Source organism: Salmo trutta, chromosome 15 (assembly GCF_901001165.1).
Source record: "Salmo trutta chromosome 15, fSalTru1.1, whole genome shotgun sequence".
Taxonomy (NCBI): Eukaryota; Metazoa; Chordata; class Actinopteri; order Salmoniformes; family Salmonidae; genus Salmo; species Salmo trutta.
In genome coordinates, this window is record NC_042971.1 from 55,784,667 (window position 1) to 55,806,599 (window position 21,933).

A 21,933-nucleotide genomic window follows, 5' to 3' on the forward strand; every position below is an offset into this window, starting at 1 on the left:
TTTGTGTTGACAGGTGAATTCTCTGGTGTGTTGCTGGGAGACAGGGGGTATGGCTGCCAGCCTTTTCTCCTGACACCTTTCACAGACCCCCAGGAAGCACAGCAGGCCTACAACCATGCCCATGCCAGGACCAGGGCCAGAGTTGAAATGACCTTTGGCCTCCTGAAGGCACGCTTTCACTGCCTTCACAAATTAAGGGTCAGCCCTGTTAGGGCATGTGATATTACTGTGGCTTGTGCTGTCCTCCACAATGTGGCCTGCCTGAGGAAGGAGAGGGCCCCCAGAGTGCCACCAGCCATGGACTGGGACAATCCGGCAATCTTCCCTGATGACGACAGTGGTCGGCTGCTGAGGGACCAATATGTGTTGAATTATTTTAGTTAGTATGTGTGCTTTCAATTTTGGTTAAATATGTCCTGCGGTGGCAGAGGAATTGGGGTTTTTTTGGGTTCGTTTTTTTACGAATTTGGCCTCTTATGATGTTTGTGCGGTATACTGTGTGTAATACAAGGCTGCAGGGAGGCTACTGCATCCATTCATTTGTCTGTTCAGTTGATGTGTATGGATTTGTCCTGCATTTATTTTAGTGTGCAGACATGCAGGGTGTGTTATATACAGACCTTTGAATGTGTATGTATCATTTTGTATAATATGCTTGGATTCTGTGCTTTCCATCTTGTAGTCACTGTGACTTCAGTTTCGAAAGGAGCTGATGGTTTACCTGCTTTGTTTTGTCCTTATTCAATAAAGGAACATAATGTTACACATTGTCTTTTTATATTCATATGGAATGTGTATTTGTTTATATGACAGAGTACTAGGGCCACACTGAAGAAAAAGGATAAAGTCATAAATTTATGAGGCTGGTTCTTTCTGCAGAAAAGCTACATATTGTTTTTACAGTTTTGATACTTATGACAATGTGATACTTAATATTCTGGCACATCAGCATGTCTTTGTTTATGAAACCATACTGAAGTACAATTTCACGAAATGCCCCACATCTGTCATTTTAACAACTGTCCTCCTTTAAAACAACCGGTTACAATATTATTACTTGTGTTTTTTTTCCCCTCTGTGGCCCTAATATTCTATCATTTTATATATAGCCTTATAGTCTATGGGAAACTGTAAATTATCTAATGATAGCAACATAATCTAAAAATTATTTTTTATCCAAAATCATTGAAATTAATGATCACAAACGTTTAAATAATGACAGTGGGTCTAGTTATATGTGATAACAATGTATAGTGAGCAGTGAAATAACTATTGGTTTCCATTTGTGGTGACTGCTGACTGACATTAGGGATGAGATTAAATAGATCCTGGAATTTAGCCTGGTCTGGAGCAGGCTAGCTCCACAGAATACATCTCCATGGTAATTTATACCATAACATATCCTCCTGCCCCCTATCCATCTTTAGTGCAACCGGATTACGGATCAATTGAGCCAAGATCACCAACATATCCTGGCTTAATCCCTTATCCTAGTTTTGTGCAACAGGCCCCTGGTCAGCTCAAGGATTCAATCTTGCAACCTTTCGGTTACTAATCCAACACTCTAACCACTAGGCTACCTGCAGCGAGTTTTCATTAAGGCAAAGGGTGGCAACTTTGAAGAATCTCAAATGTTGAACACTTTTTTGGTTACTACATGATTCCATATGTGTTATTTCATAGTTTTGATGTATTAACTATTCTTCTACGATGTAGAAAATAGTCAAATAAAGAAAAATCCTTGAATGAGTAGGCGTGTCCAAACTTTTGACTGGTACTGTACATTTAATTTAGTAATTGTACGGGGGGCGGCAGCGTAGCCTAGTTTGTAGCGCGTTGGACTAGTAACTGAAAGGTTGCAAGTTCGAATCCCCGAGCTGGCAAGATGCAAATCTGTTATTCTGCCCCTGAACAAGGCACTGTTCCTAGGCCGTCATTGAAATTAAGAATTTGTTCTTAACTGACTTGCCTAGTAAAATAAATGTCCAGATGGGCAATACAAATATATTTCATTTCTGGACACAGACTTCTTCAACTACGGTTCATGAAATCGTATTTTATTCAAGCAGTTTATAAAGTACAAAGGGGGGGTCCATGGGCACGTCTGTCGCAGGGCTATTGTGTAACTTCAGAACGCCGATTTTTGGTTTCGTTTATGGACTAGTTAGCATGAGCTGCTGGGCTAGCCAGCTGCTTAGCATAGTGTAGTGTGTCATTGATTTAGCTATAGTCTATGAATTAAAAGCTTGCTAGATCACACACAGGTGTACTGTAGCTACATGACACCCTGTAGACATCGATAGCATGCAACAAAAGGTAATTGTATCTCTGCGTGCCAGCATGAAAGCTATAGCTAGTTAGCTAGCTAGCATGCCCGGCTAAATTTCCAGTTGAACTTCATGTTATGAGAGGAATGCATATATTTCGATCAATCGCTTAGCTCTGATTTATTCCTGTAAACTAACTTAGCTATTGCCAAAAGCATGTTGACTTTCTGATTGTATTAGTCATATCTTCAGATCCTCTGTTGTCTTTGCTATCAGCAGACGTTGTTGAACTACAAAAGCGCTCCATCTATGTCAATGTTAGATTGCAGTGACACCTTAGTGCCATGCCATAACATTACCCTGTTGTGTGCCCCTTTCATCTTTTCAGCCTTAAAACGGTGCCAGAACTCTGAAATCTGATGGTCCAAAATGCCTCAAAAACTCAAGTTACACAAGAGTAGTCACTACATTGAGCTGGGGAGTTACCAGTACTGGCCAGTTCTGGTGCCGAGGGGAATCCGCCTGTACACATTTGAACAGATCCCATTATTCTTGAAAGAAAACCCTTACATTACAGATGGATACAGAGCACACTTGACATCAAAACTCTGTTTAAAAAGGTATGTGAAATCAAGAGAATAAGCCTAGTTGTTGTAGCTTCAGTTTTAGTAATATATAGATAGTTGTTGGGTAGCCTGGTCCCGGATCTGTACTGTCTTGCCAACTCATATGGTCCTCGTCACACCAAACAAAATGACCATAGCAGTTGGCAAACAGCACAATCAGATCTGGAACCAGGCTAGTTGTTGAGTGTGTTGTGTATTGTTTTCCACCCCTCTAGCATCTTTGTGCTGTCCAATGAAACAGTCAACATATGGACTCATCTGTTGGGTTTCCTCCTGTTCTTCCTACTGGGGGTGAATGACATGTCTACAGTCCTGCCGGCTTCAGGTGCCAACAGAGAAGACTATGTAATCTACTGCATAGGACTCTTCTGCTTTCAGGTGTGTGTGTGTGGGTGCATGTGACAGAGGTCACAGCGATCTGTCTTATGTCCATGAAAATCTTTAGCTCCTTTGCTTTTGTGCCTACACACCTGTAATGTTCTATTCTGCAGCTCTGCGTTTAGTACTGTTGTAGTATTGTTACCTGTTGTTTTTCTAGGTGTGTATGCTGTGTTCAGTGGGGTATCACCTCTTTTCCTGCCACCGCTCAGAGAAGACGTGTCACCGCTGGTTGGCGCTGGACTATGCTGGAATCTCTGTGGGAATCCTGGGCTGTTACATTCCAGGGGTCTTCTATGCCTTCTACTGCAACATTGTATGTTGGACAGTATAATAGACATTTCAGCCCATTGTTTTTATTTCACCCATACTGGTATATAAAAAAAAAATATATATCGCCCATAAAATATATAAATATATAGCCTTGACTATATATAGCCAGACTGATCTGTCTGGTTTAACAAGGCTAATAAAGATAACATGTTAAACTCACTGTGAAGATATACCTCCAAAAACTGGCTCTGAAATGTAATCTCTTCTTCTCCTGCCCTTTATTCTTGTTTTCCAACTCCCCCCTCCCTCTCTCTTCTCCCCCCCCCCCCCCCTCCCAGTTCTGGAGACAGGTGTACTTGGTGATTGTTCTAGCGTTGATATTGGCCATATTCTCGGCTCAGATCCACCCTCACTACCTCTCTAAGGAGTGGCAACACCTGCGGACCACCATCTTCTGCTCTGTGGCTGGCTACGGAGTCATCCCAGCTATCCACTGGGTCTGGCTCAATGGAGGCTTCAGCTCCGCTGTCGTCCAGGTGAAACTGCAGAATTGTTATACAATTATTGCAAAGATGAAATGCATACAAAGATTTATAAATACAAATATTACAATGCAAGAAAATATTCTGCACAGGAGTGAAGTATTTCTTACTGTATTGCAGTTGTTCCTCCCTCGTGTGATTGTGATGTATTTGATAGCTGGAGCTGCGTTCCTCTTTTACATCTCTAAAATCCCAGAACGCTGCTTCCCAGGTGAGCCTTCATGCTTGACACATCTATTCCACAATACTACAAATTACCTTGCATAGCAAATAACCACTCATGTGATTAAGATGAGTAATTGTGCACCTTGCCTTCCCAGGTGTGCCTTCATGACTTCATGCTTTTGACCCATTTATAAGACATGTATAACATAATACTCTTTCCATTTGTTACTGTACACTGAGTGTACAAGATATTAGGAACACCTGGTCTTTCCATGACATACTGACCAGGTGAATCCAGGTGAAAGCTATGATCCCTTGAATGGGGTATGGTAGTAGGTGCCAGGTGCACCGGTTTGAGTGTATCGAGAACTGCAAAGCTGCTGGGTTTTTCACGCTCAGCAGTTTCCCGTGTGTATCAAGAACAGTCCACCACCCAAAGGACATCCAGCTAACTTGGCACAACTGCGGGAAAGATTGGAGTCAACATGGGCCAGTATCACTGTGGAACGCTTTCGACACCTTGTAGAATCCATGCCCCGAAAAATGTAGGCTGTTCTGAATGCAAAAGGGGGTGAAACTCAATATTAGGGTGTTCCTAATGTTTTGTACACTCAGGGTATTTTTCAGTCACCTTTTTTTTTGCCAACTTTTGATTGGCCAAATAGCCTGTCTTCCATTTCCTTATTCCAATCTCAAAAAAAACTTTGAACACTTAATATTTGAAGTGACCTTTTGATGAACTTGTGATGCCCTTTGACCTCCACAGGTCAGCTGAATTATCTGGGTGCCAGCCACCAGGTGTGGCATGTCCTGGTAGTGTTTATGTTCTACTGGTGGCACCAGACTGCTGTGTATATAATGAACTTCAGACACAACCAGCCATGCCCTCCTCTACACCAATAGTAGCTAGCTGGTGCCACACAGACTAGCATCCAGCCACCAAGCAACCACAGCCTGTACTGTAGCCACTCAATGCAATCAAACCAGAATACAGACCTCCTATATAAGCCTATTCTACAGATGCCCAGTCAAGACCCATATCCAAGAACACCCATGACAGTACTGTTAAACCTTACACGGTGTCTGTAGAAAGCTTGAAACCATCTCTGGTTTTAAGGTTTGCTTTTGGTGGTATGCAATCATGTCTGCTTTCTGCTGAGACTTCTGTAATGCCAGGTTATAAGAGATGGAAAGACAGGTCAATCATAACCTGGTCGCAGGTCTGGGAAGCAAGATGGTACAAACAGATCTGGGACCAGGCAGGGTAAGTCCCTAGACACACTGTACACAATACATATACCGCTACAGCTGAACATTTTCTGTGATTCTCCAATTATCTTTTCATATTCAAGATTTTTTAACCTGATTTGTATCTATTAATTTGCATGTAAGCTACTGTTTGAATGTTACATGCTGTGAAATAATTCTCTGCTGCCTTGAGCAAATGGGACCTTACAAAGGGTTATGTGCAATCTACCTACCTACTATCCTATGGAAATGGAACAACAACAAAAAAGTTATTTTTGCTTGAGTAGTTTTATCTGTATTCATCAATACTTGAATTGTTTGTGTGTTGTATTATTGCCTCTGGCACAAACTTCATTGGGTTCTATGGTGGGGTTGAGTAGTTATCTTACTGTATTTCATTAATGGTGGGGCTGAGTAGTTATCTTACTGTATTTCATTAATGGTGGGGCTGAGTAGTTATCTTACTGTATTTCATTAATGGTGGGGCTGAGTAGTTATCTTACTGTATTTCATTAATGGTGGGGTTACTTTTAGTATTAGTGGTCAACTGACCCCCTTCCTCTCACAATCCACTTGAATCTAAGGGCTGATTCAGGAACTGTTTTGAGAAATGTAACCAACTAAACATTAACCCAACGAAATAGATTGGGAGTAAATTCCCCTCGCCTTAATTTGTTAGTCTCCCTGTTGTCACTCTACAGTGTGTGAACAACTGCATAAGAACAAAAGTCCTACTGGCCAGTATTATCAATTGTATGTTGTACACCACAATAGAGTAGTACACTTGAATTCAGGTTAGGTCAAATTACTACCCAGTCTCTCTCCATGCAACAATATACTGTACATCTCCTGCCATTTTAATCCAGTTCCGGGTCATTTAATTAAAGGAAATGTATCCAGCAATGCAATGACATTTTGGTGACCCGTTTTTAGATTGTCTCCAGCTGACATACTTAGCCTCTAGTCAGGTAAGGATGCTCTGAACATATCACAGCCTGTAATGACTGGAAACGCAGCAGACTGTTTGTTTGCCTTGTAAATTCACTTTTGTTTTTAAGTATGACTTTCATTATTTTACTGTGTAATTACTGTATTATTTTACCTGTCTGTCTTGTTTGTTACGTTGTTCAACATTTGTTTTTAATTTATTTTGGCATGGTTGATGGACCTTTACTTTTGAATGCTGGCACTGACTAAAGGGGCACATTATTTTAATCTATCTGTAATATGACATGTTTCTCTTTGATTAATATCAATAAATAAAGAATGCCTCAAGAAATATCATTGTTGAAGTTATGTAATGAGAATATTATATCATTTGCATTGACATTTACTTTTACTTGTAGCTACAGTTTTCAGAAAGTGCCCTCATCGTCAAAGTTGACTATATCATGGTCTTCTCCATGCAATCAAACGTCTTCCAGAGCATAGGCTAATTTTGGCATATGAGGATTATATTTTCTCTAAACCGATTCTACAATATAACCTCCTAGCGTAAATTGAGGGATTATAATCTACAGCCATTGTTCTTTTCTTGCAGCCACTAATTCGAATTTTGTAAGGGTTTGAGTTGTCAGATACTCCCAACGTAGAGTACAAATCTCTAGATTTGAGGCCTTGCCTGAGATGACAATTTAATTTTTAAATGTTATTTATTTAACCTTTATTTAACTAGGCGAGTCAGTTAAGAACAAATTCTTATTTACAATGACGGTCTACCCCGGCCAAACCCGGACGACGCTGGGCTAATTGTGCGCCCCCCCATCAGACTCCCAATCACGGCCGGATGTGATACAGCCTGGATGACAGGGATCATGACAGAGATCATCAATCAAATTCAATCAAATGTATTTATAAAGCCCTTCTTACATCAGCTGATGTCACAAAGTGCTGTACAGAAACCCAGCCTATAACCCCAAACAGCAAGCAATGCAGGTGAGGAAGCACGGTGGCTAGGAAAAACTCCCTAGAAAGGCCAGAACCTAGGAAGTAACCTAGAGAGGAACCAGGCTGTGAGGGGTGGTCAGTCCTCTTCTGGCTGTGCCGGGTGGAGATTATAACAGAACATGGACAAGATGTTCAAATGTTCATAGATGACCAGCAGGGTCAAATAATAATAATCACGGTGGTTGTAGAGGGTGCACTGTTAAAGCTAGAAACACAAGCATTTAGCTAGGTATTACTGCACTGTTGAAGCTAGAAACAAGCATTTAGCTAGGTAATACTGCACTGTTAAAGCTAGAAACACAAGCATTTAGCTAGGTATTACTGCACTGTTGAAGCTAGAAACAAGCATTTAGCTAGGTAATACTACACTGTTGAAGCTAGAAACACAAGCATTTAGCTAGGTATTACTGCACTGTCGAAGCTAGAAACAAGCATTTAGCTAGGTAATACTACACTGTTGAAGCTAGAAACACAAGCATTTAGCTAGGTATTACTGCACTGTCGAAGCTAGAAACAAGCATTTAGCTAGGTAATACTACACTGTTGAAGCTAGAAACACAAGCATTTCGCTGCAGCTGTGATAACATCTGCAAAGGGTGCTCTAAAGCGGTGAGATGTTCTTTACCATTTGGCAATCAGATTTCCCACTAATGCTCATTATAGGACACATCACTGCACTCTATACTCCTCTGTAAATGGTCATCTCTGTATACCCAGCGCAAGACCCGCTGGTTGATGCTTATTTATATAACCCTCTTAGGCCTCACTCCCCCCTATCTGAGATATCTACTGCAACCCTCATCCTCCACATACAACACCAGTTCTGCCAGTCACATTCTGTTAAAGGTCCCCAAAGCACACACATCCCTGGGTCAATCCTCTTTTCAGTTCACTGCAACTAGCAACTGGAATGAGCTGCAAGAAAACATTCAAACTGGACAGTTGTATCTCCATCGCTCTACATTCAAAGATTCAATCATGGACACTCTTACTGACACTTGTGGCTGCGTGATGTGTTTTTGTTTTTACCATTTTGTCCTTCGTGCATTTGTCTGTGCCTACAGAGCATTCAGAAAATATTCAGACCCTTTACTCAGTACTTTGTTGAAGCACCTTTGGCAGCGATTACAGCCTCGAGTCTTCTTGGGTATGACGCTACAAGTTTGGCACATCTGTATTTGGTGAGTTTCTCCCATTCTTCTCTGCAGATCATCTTAAGCTCTGCCAGGATGGATGGAGAGCATTGCTGTGTAACGGATGTGAAATGGCTAGTTAGTTAGCGGTGGTGCGCGCTAATAGCGTTTCAATCAGTGACGTCACTCGCTCTGAGACTTGAAGTAGGGTTTCCCCTTGCGTTGCAAGGGCCACGACTTTTGTGGCGCGATGGGTAACGATGCTTCGTGGGGTGTCAGTTGTTGAAGGGTCCTTGGTTCAAGCCCGGGTTGGGGCGAAGAGAGGGACGGAACCTACACTGTTACAGCTGCACAGCCATTTTCAGGTCTCTCCAGAGATGTTCGATCAGGTTCAAGTCCAGGCTCTGGCTGGGCCACTCAAGGACATTCAGAGACTTGGCCTGAAACCACACCTGCGTTGTCTAGGCTGTGTGCTTGGGGTCATTGTCCTGTTGGAAGGTGAACCTTTGCCCTAGTCTGAGGTCCTGAGTGCTTTGGAGCAGGTTTTCATCAAGGATCTCTCTGTACTTTGCTCCGTTCATCTTTCCCTCGATCCTGACTAGTCTCCCATTCCCTGACGCTGAAAAACATCCCCACAGCATGATTCTGCCACCACCATGCTTCACTGTAGGGATGGTGGTGCCAGGTTCCATTGGCATTCAGGCCAAAGAGTTCAATCTTGGTTTCATAAGACTACAGAATCTTGTTTCTCATGGTCTGAGAGTCCTTTAGGTGTCTTTTGGCAAGCAGGCTTTTACTGAGGAGTGGCTTCCGTCTGGCCACTCTACCATAAAGGCCTGATTGGTGGAGTGCTGCAGAAATGGTTGTCCTTCTGGAAGCATCTCCCATCTCCACAGAGGAACTGGAGCTCTGTGAGCCATCAGGTTCTTGGTCACCTCCCTGACCAACGAGCCAAGACGTAGTGATACTGAATCAGCCGACCTAGACCCTGTCACAATGAATGAGCCAAGACGTAGTGGCACAGAATCAGCAGACCAAGACCCTGTCACACTGAACGAGCCAAGACGTCCGACAATCATTTACGACCTAAGAATTTGCCCACGACATGGAAATTTTGTCTGGGTTGTCAAAATCATGGCAAAAGACAGCTAAAATCGTACTGTCTGCAAAGGCCTTAACAGAACCTGCCTCCCACCTGCTGTGTATTGGCATCCTAGCTAGCTAGTAATGCCTGCCGAACACCTGCCCTCGCAGTCGTTAACAGAACTTTTGGAAAACAGTGTCCGACAGGCGGGGGCGAAGTACCCTATCGATGTGCTCGCTAGCTAGATACCTATACCACCAGAGTCCTAGCTAGCAGTGTCCTTCGCTCCCGCCTGCCCTCGCCGTCGTTAACAGAACTGCGGGAATGCATTGCCCAACAGGCGGGGTCGACAGTCTACCGTTGTCCTAGATATCGCTCCCGCCTCTTTTTCTTCCATGGGGTTTAATTGGCGGTTGACATCCAAGGTTATGGTGCATCACCACCACCTACTGTACTAGAGCGCCCCCAACTCCAGCCTGTGTCCTAGCTAAAAAAGGTACCAATGGAAGGGAAGTATAAAGAGGGCTTCCTGCATACGATGCTGTCTGATGGAGACATGACAAAGAAAGGAGAGCCGCACACTCTAGGAGCTCAGATGCAATTATTTAATAACCTAATAATCAACGTTTCGACAGACGTTGGTTATTATTGCATGCTGTCAGCAGCTTAGGTTATTATTAGGTTATTAACTGAGCTCCTAGAGTGTGCGGCTCTCTTTTCTTTTTTTGTGTTCTATTCTGCTAGCCAGCACTTTGCCTAAACAGGTGTGCGTTTCTTCCGCCTCCAGTCTCATGGAGACATAACATGCGCAGTTTGATCTACTCTAGAGATACAAGAAAGGAGGAAATAGGAATCCCATTGGGCAATGAATGGAGGTAGTATAACGCCCCACCCAGCAGACTGTCGACCAATCGCTTTCACGTTCACGCTACGTTACGTGGTTGCTAAACTAACGTACCTATTTTCCTCGAAAGTATGTAATGTCACGATTTCAAAGCCATACAATATTGCATCGGAAATTAATTATCTTACATCTAAGAAAATATTTGTAATGTTGTACTTCTTGATGACAAAATTCATGCTAATGTTGTGTTTTTAAGCTAGCGCCCAACTGACTCTCCTTGTCCCAGGATCGTCCAGACTGCACCGTATGGCTCACTGACGTACAATGGGCAACGTACACAATAGGCGTTAATACGATTGCAATGGAGTTTCCCATCTCCTCAAAAGGACTGTATTTCTGGCTACTCCAGAAAGTGATGTTGCACGCTACCTCAGTAACTCAAGCAGAAGGCCAACCTGGGTAGTCTACTGCTGGCTGCTATTAGCAACTAAATTATCCTTATAACTTCTTCTGTTAGCGATTTAAATAAATTGTTTCATGGACATAGATCTGGTATATTACAATAAATTATTGGTATCATAATTGTCTTCGATTTAATTTTTTTACACAAATATATACATTTTTCCATTCACTATAATGGGGCATAGTTCTGCTAACAAATGCCTGCAGTACAGCAGTCGGTCCCCAAAAATATATATATAGCGGTCGGTCTTGAACTTCCGTGACTTCAAGAGGGAGCAAGCGTTCTCCTCCATAGAGAATGATCGATGCCTCTAGTGGCCAAAATGCTATTTTAGCGTGGGCAGCGCTTTTGAGGGCATCCACCATGCTTCCTCCATTTTAAAGTAGTCAAAATAGTCATCTGGATGGGGTTTCCTATGGGTTGTAGCCACAATGGCGCTGCGGCTGTCCATGCTGTCCCAGATGAGTCCTCTATCTATCTATCTATCTATCTATCTATCTATCTATCTATCTATCTATCTATCTATCTATCTATCTATCTACCTACCTATCTATCTACCTACCTACCTACCTACCTATCTATCTATCTATCTATCTATCTATCTATCTATCTATCTATCTATCTATCTATCTATCTATCTATCTATCTATCTATCTATCTATCTATCTATCTATCTATCTATCTATCTATCTCTATGTTCTCCCCTAGTCTGCTGCATACTTTTTGGGGGGACAGCTTGGACACCTTTTTCGGCAATCAAAGCCAATCGAGGAACACGGCCAAACTGATCTCAGCACTTGAGTACTAGGCTATTGGAAATCCAAATAATTGATTTAGATTATGTATTTGGATAAATACCACATCATTTTTTTACAAATAATATTCTATATTCTTCAATAAATTGACTTGTTCATATCTTTCTATCTCTTCAGTGTAGCTATCCATTGTAGTAAAATGAAATCATTGCAGTAGCTGTAGCTGTATCATAAATCATATACATTTGGCTATTTGGGTCATTTCCATAATATCCAGATGGGCCATAAAAAAAGCTTTTATTTATGATAAGATATTTGGAGCCAACCAGACTTAAACTGGTGTTCATGAAATCGTATCACAGAGTTACTGTCTTTGATCGTATTGTATTCAGGCAGTTTATAAAGTCCAGAGAGGGGGTCCTCGGGCACGATTTGCGCAGCCATGTCCATTGTGTAATTTCAGAACTCTGTTTTTTTGTTTTGTGCTTATGTATTTTCAAGCATGAGCTGCTGGGTTAGCCAGCTGCTTAAAATATTGTATTAATAGCTTGCTAAATCACAAAGTAAGGTGTATTGTAGCTAGATGACACCACGTAGCCATCGATAGCATGCAACAAAAGGTAATTTTCTCTCTGCGAGATCAATTCCGCATGCTAGCATGTCCGGCTAAATTTCAAGTTGGAATGCAAAAGGAATGCATATATTTTGATCGATCGCTTAGCTCTGATTTATTCCAATAAATGATCTATTACCAAAAGCATGTTGACTTGCCAATTTTATTAGTCATAGGTTCAGATCCTCTATTTGTCTTTCCTAGAAAAGCGATCTAACGTTATGCTTGCCAGAATATACTGACCCCTACCATTATGCTTGTTTACACTGAGCTGCACTGGGGTCGGAACGCAATCATGGTTACATTAAAAGCTAATTTATTATTGATCTGTCAATGCCATCAGGAGGCTCCATGTGGAGGTTATGATGCAAAATTGCATAGCCTCTGGAGGCTTGCAAAGGCCAAATCTAGCTCCATATGGCAATACATAGGGCTCAACGTAGCCAGTGCTTAATATTGTCAGGAGCTGAGTAGGGAAAGGGGGGATACCTAGTCAGTTGTCCAACTGAACATATCTTCCACATTTAACCCAGAGAGGTGCAGGGGGCTGCCTTAATCAATGTCTTCGGCACGCAGGGAACATTGGTTGAACTGCTTTGTTCAAAACGACAGATTTTTACCTCGTCAGCTCGGCGTTCGATCCAGCAACCTTCCAGTTCCTGGCCCAACGCTCTAACCACTAGGCTACCCACTAGTACCGGCAACTCACATTTTCTACTGCTTGAGCTCCTGTTCCTCTTATAGAATATTAGCTCAAAAGTATTGTAGAGCTGCTGCACATATAAACCGTACCGGCACAAAAATTGAGTACCGGCAGCTATTTCAGTCCAAGTCAAGCACTGCATATAGCTCCACATGATTAGTTGATGGTAGGTGGGGGGCAGTTCATCCTGTATAAACACAAACTCGCTTACTTCACAAAAACACATGGAGAACTTTGACGAAGGACTATCAGAACAAATTCAGCAATATAATACATCTTTATGTATGGATTTCAAAGACACAAAAATAAGTTTGAACTCCTGGAAAGACATTGTGGAGGAAGCTTCCGAGTGGCGCAGTGGTCTAAGGCACTGCATCTCAGTGCAAGCGGCATCACTACAGTCCCTGGTTTGAATCCAGGCTGTATCACATCTGGCCGTGATTGGGAGTCCCATAGGGCGGCACACAATTTGCCGGGGTAGGCAGTCATTATAAATGACAATTTATTCTTAACTGACTTGCCTAGTTAAATAAAGGTAAAATAAATAATAATAGGAATACAGTTGAAGTTGGAAGTTTACATGGAAGTTTACATTGTGTATGTAAACTTCCAACTTCAACTGTATTCCTATTATTATTTATTTTACCTTTATTTAACTAGGCAAGTCAGTTAAGAATAAATTCTCATTTATAATGCCGGCCTACCACGGCGACGCTGGGCAAATTGTGTGCCGCCCTAGGTTGGAGTCATTAAAACTCATTTTTCAACCACTCCACAAATTTCTTGTTAACAAACTATAGTTTTGGCAAGTCGGTTAGGACATCTACTTTGTGCATGACACAAGTCATTTTTTCAACAATTGTTTACAGACAGATTATGTCACTTATAATTCACTGTATCACAATTCCAGTGGGTCAGAAGTTTACATACACTAAGTTGACTGTGCCTTTATACAGCTTGGAAAATTCCAGAAAATTATGTCATGGCTTTAGAAGCTGCGGATAGGCTAATTGACATCATTTAAGTCAATTGAAGGTGTACCTGTGGATGTATTTCAAGGCCTACCTTCAAGCTCAGTGCCTCTTTGCTTGACATCATGGGAAAATCAAAGGAAATCAGCCAAGACCTCAGAAAAACAATTGTAGACCTCCACAAGTCTGGTTCATCCTTGGGAGCAATTCCCAAATGCTTGAAGGTACCACGTTCATCTGTACAAACAATAGTACGCAAGTATAAACACCATGGGACCATGCAGCCATCAAACCGCTCAGGAAAGAGACGCATTCTGTCTGCTAGAGATGAACATACTTTGGTGTGAAAAGTGCAAATCAATCCCAGAACAACAGCAAAGGACCTTGTGAGGAAACAGGTACAAAAGTATCTATATCCACAGTAAAACGAGTCCTATATCGACATAATCTGAAAGGCTGCTCAGCAAGGAAGAAGCCACTGCTTCAAAATCACCATAAAAAAAGCCAGACTACGGTTTGCAACTGCACATGGAGAAATGTCCTCTGGTCTGATGAAACAAAAATAGAACTGTTTGGCCATAATGACCATCGTTACGTATGAAGGAAAAAGAGGGAGGCTTGCAAGCCAAAGAACACCATCCCAACCGTGAAGCACGGGGGTGGCAGCATCATGTTGTGGGGGTGCTTTGCTATAGGAGGGACTGGTGCACTTCACAAAATATATGGCATCATGAGGCAGGAAAATTATGTGGATATATTGAAGCAACATTTCAAGACATCAGTCAGGAAGTTAAAGCTTGGTCGCAAATGGGTCTTCCAAATGGACAATGACCCCAAGCATACTTCCAAAGTTGTGGCAAAATGGCTAAAGGACAACAAAGTCAAGGTATTGCAGTGGCCATCACAAAGCCCTGACCTCAATCCTATAGAACATTTTTGGGCAGAACTGAAAAAGCGTGTGCGAGCTAGGAGGCCTACAAACCTGACTCAGTTCCACCAGCTCTGTCAAGAGGAATGGGCCAAAATTCACCCAACTTATTGTGGGAAGCTTTTGGAAGGCTACCAAAAACGTTTGACCCAAGTTAAACAATTTAAAGGCAATGCTACCAAATACTAATTGAGTGTATGTAAACTTCTGACCCACTGGGAATGTGATGAAAGAAATAAAAGCTGAAATAAGTAATTCTCTCTACTATTATTCTGACATTTCACATTCTTAAAATAAAGTGGTGATGCTAACTGACCTAAGACAGGGAATTGTTACAAGGATTAAATGTCAGGAATTGTGAAAAATTGAGTTTAGGTGTATGTAAACTTCCGACTTCAACTGTAGATGCAGTAAAGAGGTCAATGGAATACAGACCGTGGGGGATAGAAGGGCAATGGATTGGCGCACATTCAACAAATCTGATCTAAGAAAGTGGATATTTGTGAAATCCGTCATGATTGATGTATTGTAACAGACCCACAATGTGGTTACTAAAATCAGATGTAGATATATTTGGCTGTTTTCGCTGCATAACATTTAGATGTTGTCCCTTTTCAGGTTTAGAAAATGTGACTAGTAAATGCTAACTCCCGTTTGTATAATCAGGTTAGCATAGCTAGCATACAGAAATTGGTGGTGTAGTCAAAGTCGTTTTAAACTGTAATGCAGTTGATTGATGACATGAACATGTATTGGGGTTGACCTCCATACAAACATATAGTGTGAAATACACATATAAACTACAGCCTAAATGTAGGCTGATTTTGCTGGGGGCCAATGAGGAGATTCGGGATGGAGATGCAGGTGGGGAAACGGTGCATCCTTTTTACTTCATGCTATTTTGGCTGAGCTATGTCAAGCACCGGGAAACGGACTCCAACAACTCAGAAGAGGTAAGGACTTTTCTTTTTGTTTAGCCAGTTGCTCGTAATTAGCTGGATGGCTATAGAGATTAATCCTGAATCACTACGAGTGGTGTGGTGCAGACCAATTTATTGGATGTGTATGACAGCTGCCCGAAGCTCAAGAAGTATGAATGCTTTGACTTCTGCTGAGGCCGCATCGCTGTAAATGCTGTACAGCCACTACAGACTCGGATTGACCATAAAATCAGCTTTTAAGACATTGTGGAGCTGGCGCGAGATATGGATCGGAAAACATACCTCAATGCAGGATGGGATATGCCACTAAATTTGACCTTTATCCACACTGATACATCGTGAAGATTGAAATACTGCAAATTTTCCCAGAAAACTGCCCTTTTTGTGCTCATGCTAGCTAGCAGTAGCCACCGCAGTCATTTTGGAATGTAGGGTCAGCCAATCACCTCCTTTGTTGTTCAACGCCACGTGCCATTCCATAATGGCTGCTTTGGCTGATGTTAGCTAGCATGATAACACAAAGGGCTGTTTTTCCAGTTTTTCAGTGTGGATGAAGTGTGGATGAAGGTACAACTTGCAGTCCTTAATTGAGGTACGTTTTCCGACCCTTATCGCCTGCCGGCTCCACAGTGTCTTAATGTAACCATGATTGCGTTTAGACCCCAGTGCAGCTGTGTAAACAAGCATAATGGTAGGGTGGGTATCTTCGGCCAATCTTTGATTGCAGTGACACCTTAGTGCCATGCCATAACTTTACCCTATTGTGCCCCTTTCATCTTTTCAGCCTTAAACCTGTGCCAGAACCGTGAAATCTGATGTTCCAAAATGCCTCATAAACTCCTCAAGTTACTCCTGGGAAGTTACCAGTGGCTGGCCAGTTACTGGCCCGTCCTTATGCCAAGGGGAATCCGCCTGTACACATTTGAACAGATCCCGTTATTCATGAAGGAAAACCCATATATTACAGATGGATACAGAGCCCGCTTACAATCCAAACTTTGCTTAAAAAGGTATGTCAAGAGAATAATATAGCTAAGCTCAATGTAAAGTTGTACGTTGTTGTACAATGTTGTTGCTAGTTGTTGTATAGCCTGGTCCCAGGTCTGTACTGTCTTGCCAATTCATATGGTTATTGTCATGTCAAACAAAATTACCATAGCAGTTGGCAAGACAGCACAAACAGATCTGGAACCAGGCTAGTTGTTGTGTATTGTTTTCCACCCCTCTAGCATCTTTGTGCTGTCCAATGAAACAGTCAACATATGGACTCATCTGTTGGGTTTCCTCCTGTTCTTCCTACTGGGGGTGAATGACATGTCTACAGTCCTGCCGGCTTCAGGTGCCAACAGAGAAGACTATGTAATCTACTGCATAGCACTCTTCTGCTTTCAGGTGTGTGTTTGGGTGGGTGGGTGAGAGTGAGAGAGAGACGGACAGAAAGAAAGAGACGGACAGAAAGAAAGAGAGTGAAAGAAAGAAAGAAAGAAAGCGAGAGGTCACAGCTATCTGTCAGTCTTATTTTGTTGTGGTTTACAGGTCTAACCTGTGTTCAGGAGAAGTAATGCTGGTGTATTTGACCTGTTTTTCTAGGTGTGTATGCTGTGTTCAGGAGAAGTAATGCTGGTGTATTTGACCTGTTTTTCTAGGTGTGTATGCTGTGTTCTGCAGGGTATCACATGTTCTCCTGCCACCTCTCAGAGAAGACGTGTCACCGCTGGTTGGCGCTGGACTATGCTGGAATCTCTGTGGGAATCCTGGGCTGTTACATTCCAGGGGTCTTCTATGCCTTCTACTGCATCACTGTATGTTGGACAATAATACATTCCATTATTTGTTTTCTTTTTCCACTCATACTGTTTGTTTCTGTAAATATATACCTGTGCAAACTGGCTCTGAAATCCCATCTCCTCCCCACATATCTTTCCCCGTTTCCTGTCTACTACCCCCACCCCTTTTCTCTCATCAATAGTTCTGGAGACAGGTGTACCTGGTGACTGCTCTAGCGTTGATATTGGCCGTGTTCTTAGCTCAGATCCACCCTCACTACCACTCTAAGGAGTGGCGACACCAGCGTACTGCCATCTTCTGCTCCGTGGCTGGCTACGGGATCATCCCCGCCGGCCACTGGGTCTGGCTCAATGAAGGCCTCGGCTCAGCTGTCGTCCAGGTGAGGCAACAGATTCCTGAAATAACACTTTATTTGAAAGTGTGTTGACTTCATAACACATTCATAAACAGTACAATTATGCATCAGAGTCAAGTATTGTTACCCTTACCATCTGTTCTCTCTGTCTGCAGTTGTTCCTCCCTCGTGTGATTGTGATGTATTTGATAGCTGGAGCTGCGTTCCTCTTTTACATCTCTAAAATCCCAGAACGCTGCTTCCCAGGTGAGCCTTCATGCTTGACACATCTATTCCACAATATTACAAATTACCTTGCATAGCAAATAACCACTCATGTGATTAAGTGCACCTTGTCTTGCTCAAGTGACCTTGTGATGCACTTTGACCTCCACAGGTCAACTGAACTATCTGGGTGCCAGCCACCAGGTGTGGCATGTCCTTGTGGTGTTTTTGCTCTACTGGTGGCACCAGACTGCAGTGTATATAATGAAATTCAGGCACAGCCAGCCCTGCCCTCCTTTCTACACCCAGCCTGGTCTCATAGACTAGACGTAACATAGTAAAAGTAAATTCGGTACACTCAAATTAGTATGATATATTACGTTTGGTATGGGTGGTTGGTCGAGGTGGATGGGTGGGCGTATAACGTGAATGTCTAGCTATCCAAAAGGTTGTGTGTTCAAAATTCTGTCACAGACAACTTTAGCAACTTTTCAACTACTTACAACTTTTTAGCTACTTTGAAACTACTTAGCATGTTAGCTAACCCTTCCCCTAACTCTTTTCGCAAGCTCTTCCCCTAATTTTAACCCTTTAACCTAACGCCGAACCTTAACCCGTAACCCTAAACTAGCTAACATTAGCCAGCTAGCTAACGTTAGGTACAACTAATTGGTATTCGTAACATATCATACGTTTTGCAAATTCGTAACATATTGTACATTTACAGATTCATAACAAATTGTACATTTAGCAAATTCTTAACATATCATCCAAATTGTAATTCATAACTTATCATACGAAGTGGATGATGACATCCACAAATGAATACATACAATACAAAACGTAACATATCATACTAAATGAAGTGTCTCAGAATTACGTACAGAATAATACAAAATGCTGAGAGACCAGATTGCTACACAAGCAGTGACTAGAGCCTCAAGCTGGCCCAGCCACCAACTGAGCAACATCCGCCTGTACTGTAGCCACTCGATGCAATTAAAAAAGACTACAGACCTCTAGAATTCTATCATACAGATGCCCAGTCAAGCAGACAAGAGCATAGCCTCCCTACCAGAACAACTATAACCACACCGTTAGACCTTGCAGATGTCTGTAGAAAGAGCGAACGAGTAAAAGAGTGGAACCATCTCCCTGGTTTTAAGGATTGCGATTGGTGGTATGCAATCGTATCTGCTTTGTGCTGAGACTTCTGTAAGGCCAGGTTATAAGAAGGAAAGACATGTCAGTCATAGCCTGGTCGCAGGTCTGGGAAGTAAGATGGCACAAACAGACCTGGGACCAGTCTTGGTGAAGTCACTAGGACACACAGTACAGCTTCAACTGAACATGTTCTGTGAATCTCCAATTATCTTTTCATATTCAGGATTGTTTTTTTAACCTGATTTGTATCTATTAATTTGCATGTAAGCTACTGTTTGAATGTTACATGCTGTGAAATGGTACTTCTTGAAATGCTTTCTTGAGCACATGGGACTTTACAAGGGTTTATGTGCAATCAAGAATATATATCCTTTGGAAACCGAACATAGAGCCTATGTTCAGTTATTTTTGCCTGCGTAGTTATCTTACTGTATTTCATTAATGGTGGGACTGAGTAGTTATCTTACTGTATTTCATTAATGGTGGGGCTGAGTAGTTATCTTACTGTATTTCATTAATGGTGGGGTTGAGTAGTTATCTTACTGTATTTCATTAATGGTGGGGTTGAGTAGTTATCTTACTGTATTTCATTAATGGTGGGGCTGAGTAGTTATCTTACTGTATTTCATTAATGGTGGGGTTGAGTAGTTATCTTACTGTATTTCATTAATGGTGGGGCTGAGTAGTTATCTTAATGTATTTCATTAATGTTGGGGTTACTTTTAGTATTAGTGGTCAACTGACCCCCTTCCTCTCACAATCCACTTGAATCTAAGGGCTGATTCAGGAACTGTTTAGAGAGTTGGTTACATTTAAACATAAACCCAATGAAATAGATTGGAAGGAAATGACCCTTGCTTTAATTTGTTTGTTAATAGACTATTTATGAATCCGTCCCTCTAGTCACTTACTATATAACCTAACGTAGCGACCTAACTTAGCGACGTAACGTAGCGACGTAAAAGAAACACTTGAGTAGGATACCCCACATTCTGGTCCTGATGAGAATTATTTTTTTAATTTGTGGGAGGTTCTCTTGTGCACTGTTCAACCAATCCAGTAAATGTGAAGGAGGAGTTAAGATGGAGCGTCGCCTTTTTAAGTGTCCAAAATCTGAAGTGCGTCACAGGCTCTTCCATTTCCACTGAAAACTGGTTGCACCCAGTTTTTGCAACCCCGCTGATGGTGCTTACTATATAGTACAGGGGTGTGTGAACAACTGCATAAGAACAAATACTTTAGAGGCCAGTATTATCTATTGTATGACTAATACTGTACGGTTTTACAATCACATTACTGACAGGTCTATCTATGCACAATATGGTGTCCTGTAGATCACAGGTGGCTGGTGGCACCTTAATTGGGGGGGACGAGCTTATAGTAATGGCTGGAATTGATTTGATGGAATGACACAAGTGTTTTAATACCATTGTTATGAGCCGTCCTCCCCTCACCAGCCTCCTGTATTGTAGATCTCCTACTGTGTAGCTAATACCCATAGAGGTCATTCGACCTCGTCAGATAATGATGCTCAGAACATATCACAGCCGTTAAAGGCCCACTGTGACATTCACAGCCTGTAATGACTGTTCATTAGCCTTGTTTGTAAATTAGCTTTTGTTTCAAGTATGCCTTTAATTATTTCACTGTATTTTACATGGTTGCTATAATGTCGGTCTTTGGTTGTCCAACATTTGTTTTTCAATTCATTCTGGCATTATTGATGGACTTACTTTTGAATGCTGGAATGCACTGACTAAAAGGGCACATTATTTTAATCTATCTGTAATATGACATGTCTTGAGTATTATAAATTAATAAAGAATGCCTAAAAGGAATGTCATTGTTGAATTCAATTGTCAGAAAAAAGAAGCCATTACTCTCATTTACTTTCACTTGTGGCTATATACAGTTATTAGAAAATGGCATCCTCCTCAAAGTTAACGAGAGCATAGTCTCTCGTTAACTTTTATTTTCAATTAATCCCATTCTACAGTTTGTTGTAATCTGACCTCCCAGCGCAAATTGAGGGATTATAATCTACAGCCATTGTTCTTTTCCTACAGCTACTAATTGGAATTTTGTAAGAAAGGGTTAGAGTTAGATACTCCCAACAGACAACAAATCTCCAGATTAGACCGTCTTGCCTGAGGTCATGACTAAGCATATCTTTCTTCACGACAGTGTTGGCAAAACATTGCAGAGCAAGAGGATTTATCACGCTTTGTCTCACTTGACATATTGTCTTTATTCTCAGGTGCAGACAGAGATTAAATATTCATGCCATGTAAAATACCATTCATAAATTATATCAGAATTAGACTAAACAGCTTTCACTGCTTAATCACTGCATTACATGTCAACATTATTGAGGATTACAACGTGAGATCTGGGCTTTGTATTAAAAGAAAAACTAAATTTCACATCTGATTCAGAAGCATTGTCAGTTATTGTTAGCAAATCCAATTCAAGTCTTTGTAAAACCACTTTACAAGAAAACTGAACATAACATTTCTAGACTGAATCACTGATTGTTGATCA

General features: G+C 41.7%; 2 protein-coding genes across 4 annotated transcripts; both read left to right on the top strand.

Annotated features, from left to right (window-relative positions):
• Window positions 1–2,112: 2,112 nt before the first annotated feature.
• paqr3b (progestin and adipoQ receptor family member IIIb) lies at window positions 2,113–6,778 on the top strand. 2 transcript variants are annotated; one of them, XM_029692225.1, is made up of 7 exons: window positions 2,113–2,316; window positions 2,656–2,887; window positions 3,109–3,271; window positions 3,432–3,587; window positions 3,883–4,080; window positions 4,207–4,297; window positions 5,018–6,778. In XM_029692225.1, the coding sequence occupies exons 2-7, from the start codon at window positions 2,697–2,699 to the stop codon at window positions 5,152–5,154; spliced, it is 936 nt and encodes a 311-aa protein (XP_029548085.1). In that variant the 5' UTR covers window positions 2,113–2,316; window positions 2,656–2,696; the 3' UTR covers window positions 5,155–6,778. The 2 variants fall into 2 exon arrangements, with proteins under 2 accessions (XP_029548085.1, XP_029548086.1); XM_029692226.1 differs by lacking the exon at window positions 2,113–2,316 and having other exon boundaries at window positions 2,803–2,887; window positions 3,204–3,271.
• Window positions 6,779–12,117: 5,339 nt separating this feature from the next.
• LOC115149397 (progestin and adipoQ receptor family member 3-like) lies at window positions 12,118–21,230 on the top strand. Of its 2 annotated transcripts, XM_029692224.1 has the most exons (8): window positions 12,118–12,345; window positions 15,758–15,893; window positions 16,666–16,891; window positions 17,111–17,273; window positions 17,528–17,683; window positions 17,851–18,048; window positions 18,180–18,270; window positions 18,401–21,230. In XM_029692224.1, the coding sequence occupies exons 3-8, from the start codon at window positions 16,707–16,709 to the stop codon at window positions 18,553–18,555; spliced, it is 948 nt and encodes a 315-aa protein (XP_029548084.1). In that variant the 5' UTR covers window positions 12,118–12,345; window positions 15,758–15,893; window positions 16,666–16,706; the 3' UTR covers window positions 18,556–21,230. The 2 variants fall into 2 exon arrangements, with proteins under 2 accessions (XP_029548084.1, XP_029548083.1); XM_029692223.1 differs by lacking the exon at window positions 15,758–15,893.
• Window positions 21,231–21,933: the final 703 nt, after the last annotated feature.